Source organism: Thermobia domestica, chromosome 16 (assembly GCF_964235325.1).
Source record: "Thermobia domestica chromosome 16, izTheDome1.hap1.1, whole genome shotgun sequence".
NCBI classification, from domain to species: Eukaryota; Metazoa; Arthropoda; class Insecta; order Zygentoma; family Lepismatidae; genus Thermobia; species Thermobia domestica.
In genome coordinates, this window is record NC_137469.1 from 23,958,988 (window position 1) to 23,971,209 (window position 12,222).

The 12,222-nt window shown below is 37.1% G+C and overlaps 1 protein-coding gene across 2 annotated transcripts in view; it reads right to left on the minus strand.

Moving 5' to 3' along the window:
- LOC145672947 (inactive pancreatic lipase-related protein 1-like) overlaps positions 1-12,222 on the minus strand; it is a 144,079-nt gene that overhangs the window by 71,460 nt on the left and 60,397 nt on the right. For both annotated transcript variants that reach the window (XM_081742195.1, XM_081742197.1), the window contains exon 5: positions 8,826-9,056. In XM_081742195.1, the coding sequence (XP_081598321.1) occupies positions 8,826-9,056 (231 nt within the window). The remainder of the gene's footprint in view (positions 1-8,825; positions 9,057-12,222) is intronic.

Here is a 12,222-nt window from a genome sequence, read left to right on the forward strand (position 1 = left end):
CAAATACATTGTCTGGAGGGCATCTTAGCTCGGCGGTCGTGTTTCTTATCATATTTTATACTTTTTTTTCATCAGGGACATCAGTGGCTCACTGATAAAGCGTTCACTTCTGCTACATGATGAGGAGGGGTCCCAGGTTCAATATTCTGTTCCCGCCAGATGAACTTTATAATGAACAAACACCGTGTACGTGGATTTCCTCTGGGTTCTCCCGGAGCGTTCACCTGTATTGCATGAAGCACCGTGTTCAAATTCTACTTCAGACAAGTGAACTTTGTGGTGGACAAACACCGTATGAATGGGTTTCCTTGGGAGTTCTCCCGTTTCCTCCCACTTTCTTCACTTCATCATTTCTCATCATCACTTTCCCTCTCTACTAGTGTAGTAGTCAACTATAGGACTAAAACTCTTTAACATACAATTAAATGTACTGTACCTTTTATTATTCATTTAGCAGGTCTGAAGGTCAGTCTGTTACGAATCATCAAAACATTTGACAATGTTATCTTATCTGTTGCTCTTGAAACTAAACCATTTTAAGATGGAGTTCACTGTACTAGCAAACAGAGAAAAGAAAGAGACTAGCAAAACAGACATTCACATATGTGTCTGTTTTTTTATGGTTTGACGAGTATGATGGCTCAGTGATAGAGGATTTACATCCAGTATTTTGGGGTCCCTGATTCGATCGCGGTTCACACCGTGTGGACTTTCTGATAAATTCAAAAATCTACAAACACAACGTTCTTCATCGTAAACGTACGTTGTACTGTGATCGAAAAAAAGACGTCCGTACGGTTTCTTTTCAGATCATCCATTCTAAATGAAGTTTCTTAACTCCTAAAAGAGAAGTATCGGAATAACAACAACATTAGTATACTAATTTAAAAATCCTACCGTATCCTAAAAGAGAAGTATCGGAATAACAACAACATTAGTATACTAATTTAAAAATCCTATCGTATTGATCGTTCACAAAATACAAATTTTATGTGAAAATAATAAAAGATTTCAATTTCACTATATTATTATTATTATTATTATTAAATGCTCTAGAATTAGTACTACACTGTTCAGTATAAATGAAAAGTATTTTCTGCTTCTTTATGAACAGAAGTCCACTTCATTGACACTCATCAACTTTAAAGTTCGTTTTCCGTCAAACTTGACTGTGTTTGTACACTATCCAATAAATCAGTCATAATTGAATCTATGAGTTTTTTGTTTATAGTCTGAAAACAAGCGGAATCAAATGTACAAGTTTTCTTTCCCATTCTGTTAAAATTTCACTTAAATCCAAATACAAGGTCTTTAGCAACACGATTCACTTATTCAAATGTTCCACTTTTTAGTACAATACACATTAATTTGGCTTTCATTTCGGAGCACTACGTAATACTTGTATAACAGGGCACTTTTCCTGTATTTGTTTAATAAAAGCATATCCCTTCTTAAGGTAAAGAAATGGACAATTAGGAAACCATTTCGTATGTTCTATCCATGGAACATCGTTATCAGTCCAATCTTTTAATCCTCCAGCACAATAGAAGCATATAGTTTGGTCTCTTGTTTTCGTGTAAAAAAATCCAGCATCACTTAATTGATCCGGGCATTGTTTTGATGAAATAGGCCAGTGTTCGAATGTTCTTAAACGTAATTCCTTTGTACAATACTGACTATATTGAGGGGCAAAACATTTATGTGCACCACTATATGGTAATTCTGGCATTTGTTGAAGTGGTATCCTTTCAGATACAGAATTTGGTCGCAGTTCCATTCTTAATCTTCCACTATTCGTATTTTTCTAATCGTCTACTTCAATGAAATCTTGCTTACGTTTCTATGTTCAATTATGTTGGAAATCTATGGAAGTCAATATTATAAAGTAACTTATGATTTACACAGCCATGTTATTTCAGCAGATGATCAACAGAGACTAATGACACTATGCATGATGCAAGAAGGGATGTCGATGAGGAAAACGTGTATCATCTTGTTTATTCATATACCATACACTTACGAAAGACCACGATCGTTTGGGATCCGGGTTCGATTCTCGATGATAAAGCAATCTTTTTTTTCTTCGCAGAAAATCTGGGAACTTCTATTCTTAGTATTACAAGATGAGTCTGGTGGGGCTAAGGTGGAGGGGGAATCTAGCTACCCAATACAAGACGACTAGAAAAAAAGGACGAAAAGTTTTTTTTTAATAAAATCTAATCTATATGCGAGGCACTGACGTACAGTGATAGAGTGCCCACCTCAAGTTGGATTACTCCGTGCAAGGATTAATTCAACTCTAAATCGTGAAGTACTGGTCTCGCGTTCGATTCCGATGTACAATCTTTATTTCATAAGTTAACGAAGCTAAGTGCTTCGAAATGAAGAGCTTCGAACAATGTACATATCATATGCTACGCTAAAACCAATACATGAAATTCTTTTTTTTTTTTCATGCAAGAATTAATTCAACTCTAAATCGTAAAGCACTGGTCTTGCGTTTAGTGTACAGGTTCGATTCTCGATGAGAAAGCATTGAATATTTTAAGATATTAAGTATGCTCTTCGCTATTCAATACATACATAACGAAAAGACGAAAATCAATCAATCAATTGGGAAGCTTCGAACTTGATATTCAATCAATTGGGAAGCTTCGAACGTGATAACTAAAAGGACTCTCATCAAGATCCGGTAGCCGCCCCAAGAGTATGAGCATAGTAATAACGTTCGCTTACGTTCTTCGCAGGAGGGAGTGGAGTGGAGGGGTTTGAGGGGTTCAAATCCATAACGAAAAGACAAAAATCAATCAATCAATTGGGAAGCTTCGATCATGATAACTAATAGAACTCTCATCCGTCCAAGAGCATTTAGCTATTCAATACATAACGAAAAGCAAAAATCAATCAATCAATCAATTGGGAAGCTTCGCCGTCCAAGAGTATGAGCATAGTAACAACGTTCCCTTATGTTTTTCGCAGGACAGAGTGGAGGGGGTTTGGGGGTTCAAATTCATAACGAAAAGACAAAAATCAATCAATCAATTGGGAAGCTTCGATCATGATAACTAATAGAACTCTCATCCGTCCAAGAGCATTTAGCTATTCAATACATAACGAAAAGCAAAAATCAATCAATCAATCAATTGGGAAGCTTCGCCGTCCAAGAGTATGAGCATAGTAACAACGTTCCCTTACGTTCTTCGCAGGAGGGAGTGGAGGGGGTTTGGGGGTTCAAATTCATAACGAAAAGACAAAAATCAATCAATCAATCCATTGGGAAGCTTCGATCATGATAACTAATAGGACTCTGATCCGCCCAACAGTATGAGCATCCAAGACTATGAAGGACAAGAGCCTCTAGCTATTCAATACATAACGAAAAGCAATGGGAGTGGAGGGGTTTGGGGGTTCAAATTCATAACGAAAAGACAAAAATCAATCAATCAATCAATTGGGAAGCTTCGATCATGATAACTAATAGGACTCTGATCCGTCCATCAGTATGAGCATCCAAGACTATGAAGGCCAAGAGCCTCTAGCTATTCAATACATAACGAAAAGCAAAAATCAATCAATCAATCATGAAGCTTCGATCATGATAACTGATAGGACTATGATCCCTCCAAGAGTATGACCATCCAAGACTATCACCATAACAACAACAAACTGTTCTCATAGGGGTTCAGATAAACCAAAATTTTCCCACGCGCTTCTGTACTACCCGTAAAAGGCTATGAACATAGCAACCAAAGGCTTGTCGAAACTTGCCTCCCAATTCCAGGAAATGACACAGAATTCTAGGAAAACAAGATAATTTTTTGCTGACTCGGCCGTCTATACGCCGGGACATCTACTCACGCTAACTATAACTCATTTGTTCGTGATAAAAATCAAACATTGTATATAGTTTTTAAACGTTGTTTAAGTTAAATTACAATGGTTTTGGTTTGAATTTGTTGTATGATGATAGCCAAAGCATAAGACTTGATTTTAGTAATACTTTTTGTCAGTAATTCCTTATAGTAGGGGAACAAAATTGATAAAGTTGCACAGAAAATGAATCCGTGGGAAATTCATTGCCAAAACCAGCAACAGTTATTTTCTGTAAGTCCTTGCATCTAAGACTTAGAAAAGTATTGTTGCCAACATAACAAGTAGGTGTGTTGGTCGCCATATTGGTTCAAAAATGGCGGATCCAAAATTCATATAATACTTAAATTCAATTGAAATATTGGCATATGTGGATAGAAAATTAAAGATTGAAACATCCACAATGCATTAAAAAGTAAGAAATATACAATACAGAATCATTTGAGGCCAATGAAGGTGAAAGTGTAATACCCAAGCGTTATATTATAATTTATTTCATGTTTTAGCGAAGATGATACTCCAGTCACTAAAGTTGGGTTTTGTCCAATTCTGCCTGCATCAGCTTCAGATTATGATACGATTTGGACAGCTATAATGCGATGTAAGTTGATTTCACAACATTTGTGCCAGGACCACACTATTGTAACATTTGATCAGGCTATTTACTGCAATGCAAATGAGTTTCTATGGTAGAATAAAGAGGGAACCTGTGGCGTGGTAATTAGACTTGGTGGATTTCCCATGATTCTGGTGTACTTGTTAGCTCTAGGTCCACAGTTTGCTGGTTCAGGACTGGAAGACTGTTGGATTGAAAGTGGAATTTTCTCAGAAGTCATATCGTCAAATTTAATAAAAGGTAAAATGTATAACCGTGCAATCAGAGCTCACAAACTTACCTTTGAAGCTATTTGGCATATATTGATTAATGAATATGTGGATTGGTTGAACATTCAGGTGGAGGATGCGAATATGATGTCGTAGAGGAATAGGCATTAAGAATTGCTACATCTTTCTATAATGGAGATTATGAACAAGTCAGAAGCACGGTGAAGGAGTTAACGTGTAATCTTCCAGCATTTGTAACAAAGCTACAGGAATTTTTTGATGAGCATGTAAATCAATTAACTTTTAGATTTTGGTTTCCCTACTTGGAAACAGTGAATGCATTTCTCATCTCAGCTTTATAAGCTCAGCTCAGCTCAGTTCAGCTCAGCTGAACGTGAGGGAAACTGGCATAAGCACTTAGAAGCTTTCGAAAATATGTTACCTTTGATTGCTGCTCATAACAATACAACCTACACCAAATGTGGTCCAGTGTACCTTACATGCATGCGAGATTTGCCATACTTTGCCGGAGATGTTTATGCAGAGTTCAGAGAAGGTCATTTTTAAGTCAAAAGAAGCAAGCTGCCATTTGTAGAGATAGCAACTGATTAAGCCATTGAATATTTCAACAAGATTTGCAAGGTAGCAAATGGTATAATAAGCATTACTCGGAATGAATCTGCCAGACAGCGGTGGGATTTCAGTTACAATGAACTTAGACATCTAGTTTAAGCGGTTAATCAGATCTTCAACATTGACATTCAAACACCGTTCATCCATAATGAACAAGATAAGAAACGACTATAGAGGGACATCACTGATGTATTGGTAATAAAAGAATAACTTGTGCCCTTTCAACTTTTCGCGATATTAACAATGATTGAGGGAGATTAATAGGAGATACTTTACATGACATTCTCAATGCTTTTGAAAATGGCAAATGGATTATTGAATCTATCGTCGAGACACTTCTACTTCCTGAATTCCAAGTTAATCTGTTTGAGACTATACCAAAATCAATCCAAAAAACATTCAAAGACATTACGTCACAACGAAGTAAGACAAAAGTAAGACATCTGGAGTCTGCCACACAAGTTAATCAGCGACTAATTACATACATAGCCTGATAACCAAATGTTGATGTTCGACTTCTCCTACAACATGAGTTCTCTGAATATCCTCCATACTTGTTCAGATCGGATTTTTCACCCATCATTGATTATGAGGCTGTTTATTTCAGCTTCTGAAACAGGATACAGTAGCCACTACAAACATAAAAGATCTTCACAGCTCAGTAGCACTGATTATTCATGGTATGGCTTGTGTGCACAAGGTTGGTAAGCCAAAGAATGGTAAAATTTTGGAGATCTTGCAGATTCTTTCACTGATCATATTTTTTCCAATGATGCAGCAACATGCACTAGGATTAGTGTTGTTTCTGATAGGTATGTCTCTCCGTCTATTATACCAATCTCAGGAAACTTTAGATCTGGAAACAACTTATCCATTAGGAGGATTATTCAAGACAGAGAAACGCCACTTCCAGCATCATGGAGGCATTTTATGGCGCTTCCACAGAACAAAGAGAACCTTGCTAGTTTGCTCAGTGAGGAATTTCTTAAACATTCAAAAAGATTACCAAACAACAAAGTAATAATTTATACTTCCTTCCATACAGAGCCTTTCATCTGGTAAAACAGTGAACTCTGCAGCTGGAGACATGTACAACCTACATTCAGATCAAAAATAAACAGAGACAAGGATGTTGTTGCGTAGAAAACAAGCTTTAGATTAAGGATTTACATCGTTTGTCTTTTCTTGTGACGATACAGATGTATTTTTTTCTTTTTGTGTGGCATAATTTAGGCCCTCGCGTATGGATGAAAAGAAACAACCCAACTAGATTAATATCAATCCATAAGATTGTGTCTGATATACCATGTTGTGGTATACGGTTCTCTTTGCTTTCATTTCACAGCACTACAGGCTATGATACTACCAGTCAAATAAATAGGCATGGGAAAAAGTGAGCTTGGAAAGTATATAAAGACAACTAAGAATTACAAACATCTGTGGAACTAGAAAACGAAGTTACTTCTGATGTTTTCAAGAGAATTGAATATTTCATTGTCCTCCTTTTCCACTCCAAACCCACTGTATCTGAAGTAAATGATCTTAGATTGAAGCTATTTCATCAGAAAAGGCTATTCAACAACTGCCCCCAACAGAGGATGCTTTATGACAGCATGTCAATCGAGCAAAGTAGCAAACGATCATATGGAAGAGAGCACTTCTGCAACATCAAAAGCTTCGAACACGTACTGATTGCGGCTGGCAAGCGAAAAGGACATCGTACGTACCAATTATGACAACATTTCCATCAGTTTCTACAGAATATTAGCATATCACAAGATGTAGGCGCAAAAAATGATGTAAATCATCATTTTGTTCGTGTAAATATGCAAGATGTTTATGGTCTCCAGTATGTGACTGTTATAACCAGGTGTGCTATAATGAGAATGCATCTCAACACAACTTATCAGACTCAGAGACTGAAGTGAGGATGAAGAATCGTACGACTATAGATGACACTGTGAGAATTCAGAAATGAAATTTTCTTCTCGGACTACAATTACAGTTTTATAGTTAACTTTCAGTTCCCTTTCATGTAATGTATTTGATTGAAATTGTTTTCAATTTAAAGTATTAACAAATCAGTAACATTAATTCCTCTAACTAGGAATTTCAGTAAGGTGACCTAACAATCTTGACCTTAAACACACACACACAAAAATGGCTTAAACAATGTATAAAAGTACTTTAATTTACTTATATGCATCTTAAGCTTTCATTTGATACCCCACATGACTATATTTTAATTAACTTGTATTACGTAATTTGTCATTATGTAGGCCATTTTTGAACCAAGATGGCGGCCACCCTACCAATTGCCGAGGTTGGCAACATTACTTTTCTAGCTCTTCGTACCAATGTCTATCATGATAGAATAGTTGCCACTTTTGGCAATGAGAATCCTATGGGGTGACACATTTCTATATTTTGTTACCCTACTATTAACAATGTTATGCACTCATTTGGGATAAAGAAAAATCTATATAGTTTTCTCTTTAAACGTTGTTTATATTAAATAAATTGTAGTTGTTTTGGTTTGAATTTGTTGCAACCTAGTGATGAACGGTGGGTGGGAAAATAATAAAAAAAGGAGCAGCATTTATTTAGGTTCATGTTATTCAGCTGATTATTTACAATGTTTTTAATTACTTGCAGTACGAGGAGTCGTCTCCGCTCGGGGGAAGGGGGCGGCACTCCAACATCGATTGCCCCTTCCCGATTTTTTCTTAAGAAAAGTTGGCAACCCTGAACTTGTTGGTGCAACTCAGTGGCTGTGTATGAAACACGGCTTCCTACATAAGAGTCTTCATCCCGGCGAAATTAAAATACCGCTAATTTTACAGTAATTATGTGATATCTTCAAATAGATAAAACATAATTGAAATATGGAACAAAAGCGTCCTAGACAATAATTATTTTGCGTGAGGTACCGTTGTCACAAGTCACTTAGTGGCTTTTCGTTTTCAGCTGTTTAGAAACGCGAAAATAAATGCCGATTTTCAAAATGGCTCGAAATCGAAAGCAGATAAGTGAGTCGTCATAACGGTTTCTCATGTAAAATAATATTGTCTAAGGCGCTCTTGTTCCACATTTCGTTTATCTTTCATCTATTTGAAGATATCATATAATTACTGTAAAATTAGCGGTATTTTAATTTCGCCGGGATAAATGAAGACTCTTAAGGCATTGCGGTAGAACTTTCATAATCACCTGTTGAAACCGTTACCTTTCAGGATGGAACTTTGACTTACTTCATGTCTGTTAACAGATTGAACTATCTAAATCTGGTTTTTGTGTCTTTTTTTTTTAAACAAAGTATTTACACCGCTTTAAATTTCACCCGTCCATATGAAGAAGTGAAAATTTGGAGAATGACAACGTTTAATTTATACTGTATTTATATTTATAAATTTTCGCCATTGTACCACCACATACCAAACTATACCGCTTAGTTTGTAGAAGAAAAAAGAACCATATGAACGAAAAGCAATACTTACTGAACGGATACAATATTGTCTCTATAATAACATGAGAACATCCAGGCTGATAAACGCCACCATTTGGATAATAGTCTACGTGACCAGCAGCAACTGTCGTTCCAAGACCACCTATGTATGGAGATTCGCCATTTGTGTGGACAATTTCCACATAATCTGCATCGCTGGCGTCTAGATGGTGCTGGTTAACTGTACCCTTCTCGTAGTAAACGGGATGTGGAGGATCCAAGCCTAGATTTAAGTAATTAAATAAATATTTTACATTATATGAAACTACTTTAAAAATCTTAAAAATCATTGTTTTTTTTTTTAGAAAAATCTTATAAGTACTAGAATGAATACTGTAGCATACACGGCACTTGCTAATCGACATATTTTTTCTACCAGAGATAGATAGATAGATAGAGAGTAAAATCTCTTAGCTCACCAACCTCTTTCCCATAGCTCTCATTTCTTCCTTCCCACCACGCACCTCAAAGAGGGCGTAACCCTCTTATAGGTAGCTAGTCACTACGACTAGCAATAAAAAAAATAGATAGAGAGGTGATGTAGCTAATGAATAAATGAGTGAATAATTTTTAAGTGATCAGAATTTATTAAAATGTACCGAAGCATTCATTATACCTCCAGGGGTAAAAGTGAGGGAAACACGGGGACGGCGTCCCCCGACCTCGAAATAATATACACGGCGTTCCCCAGTTCCTAAAAAAAATTACAATGGGCAAAGATAGGCAGGGGGACGGACGGCGTGACGTCATGCCGTTACCTACCGTTCCCCTACCTTTTCAGATCTACTTGTACTCCTGATTAACAGTACGTATACAGTATAAAAAAGGACAAAAATTTGTAAACAAATTGTCAAAGAAAGATTTGGTAAAATAACATCCGGTGTTTATTGTGCCTAGGTTTCATTAATATAGCAGTAGATGTGAAATGCGGGCCAGTTCTCGGCTTCTGATCTATCATTTGGTTTCTAGAACGCCTGATGAATCTCTTTTTATGCTTCAAAAGTAAGCCTGTCGCTGCCTTTGTTCCACATCAACTGGTACAGTACAATGGAATCTAGGCTCCTACCTAATAAGCACTATGTTCTTTTACAAATCGTTTGATTTATCTGTGTGTGTGGCAAAGTTGCGAAATGATTTCTTTGTTTACATTTGACGTAACACGTCAAGGTTGCCAGAGGTACTGATTTTACTTGAGATTTCTTCCCCATGCAGTTTTTCAAGAAAATCAGACGGTATAGTACTGAACCGAATCAAATTTAATAGAAGCAGTCGTGTACATACCGGAACTTTAAATTGTTGTGCGCTGATTGGTGGCTAAAGATTAACCTAGTATTCTATACATATTCACCCTCATTGAATCACTAAGAGAAAAAGAACACTACACATTTTACTTACAACGAATGAACTATTTGGTTTATACCAAAATTATGCTAAATTTAGTGCTGATGGCGCAGTGTACCAAAGGATACAAAATTTCTAGACTGCTAAAGATATACCACATTGACTTAATACCTAATCTTCCGTTCCGAGCGCTGCTATCGACTGAAGGAATTCCACTCCCTTTCGCTAAGGCTCTCTCGCTTAGCAACAGCTGAACCCTCATTGACTCAACACGTGGGTATGTCGAGGGTGTGAGCCTTAGTTCGCATTTGCCACGGCTCAAGACATTTTGGCAGCACTATAGTGTACATTTATTTGCGTGACGCGCGCTCAGCACATTGATATTTGGCCCAATTATTTCTCTTTATTTTATAGCAGTTTGGAATAGTATAAAGATTTCTTGTTGTTTCAGGCATATTATGCCATACTTTGTTTCTCGTTGTTTTAGATCATATTTTTGGAAGTACACAATTATTTCTCTTTTTTTTTCTTTTGACAGAGTTTGCCACTGTGCAATTGTTTCTTGTTCTTTTAAAGCAAAGTTTGCAATTCGCGTTCTTTTAGACCAGATTTTTACAGTGCCACAACTATTTCTCGTTCTTTATACCAGGTTTTGACCAGCTAATTTATTTCTCGTTCTTTATTTCAGATTTTGACCAGCTAATTTATTTCTCGTTCTTTATACCAGGTTTTGACCAGCTAATTTATGTCTCATTCTTTATACCAGGTTTTGACCAGCTAATTTATTTCTCGTTCTTTATACCAGGTTTTGACCAGCTAATTTATGTCTCATTCTTTATACCAGGTTTTGACCAGCTAATTTATTTCTCGTTCGTGCAGAGCAGATTTTGCCACAGCATCATTGCTCTTGCTCTTTTAAGCCATATATTTTAATATCGCATAATTCACTCTCGTTCTTTCACAGGAAGAATAATTTGCCATACTTTTAATTCAAATATCTCGTTTGCTTCATAGAAGTTCATTCAGTTCGGACAGTGTACATCCTTATGAAGTCAGCCCGTCTCCGTATGGGATTCCTGATAACAGAGCGTTCAAGTTCAGCTGTAAATCCACATCTTACTGAGATCGTTTCTATAAGATGACAAACTCTGGACAAATAGATTAAATGTATCGTGGTTAAGACAAAACATCACATTGGAAATCAAACATATGAATATTCGAACTCAACTGATGGACTTCATTAACCTACATTAAATTTTCCATGGATTGATTTGGAGTTTAATGTCCCTTTCAGCACTGAGTCTATATGAGACAGGATTCTGACAGTCAGCTTAACATGTGATCTAAAGCAGAAGAGCTCGCACTGGGAATCTAACTCAGGGTCTAGCGCGCTAAAGGCGCCTATGGTAACGATATAGCCACGAAGGAGCTTATTTAAAGTTAAATTTTGCAGTAATACTGTCACGAGCTGATATGATTTTGCCTGTTACTGGGTTTCTCCGGGTCTCTGAGTCTGTCTGGATTACTAGATCTGTCTGAATCACAAGATCTGTTCGGGTCACCCGCTATGTCTTGGTCATTAGATCTGTCCGAGTTACCGGGTCAGTCTGGGTTACTAGATTTGTCCGGGTCACCGGTTATGTCTTGGTCATTAGATCTGTCCGAGTAACCGGGTCAGTCTGGGTTATTAGATCTGTCTGGGTCACTAGATCTGTCCGGGTCATTGGGTCTGTCTGAGTCCCTAGATCTGTCTAGGTCACGGGTGTGTCTAGGTCACTAGATCTGTCTGGGCCAAAGATAAAAAGAGAGGTACAGACCAGAGATGACACCCTTATTCATCTTGCCTTCATGTGGGCCGCCTTCACCTTCATTTCGGTGGGTGAGGGTGAGAGCGAGTGACAGTGAGTATAAGCGTGTTGATTGAGGGTGAGTAAGGTGAGGGTATCAACAATATTGGAATGTGAGTGTAAGGAACTTGATTGAGGGCAAGTGTGAGTGCAGTAGCAAAAATGCACTTTGATACAGACTGAGTGATCTTGAGGGGGAAA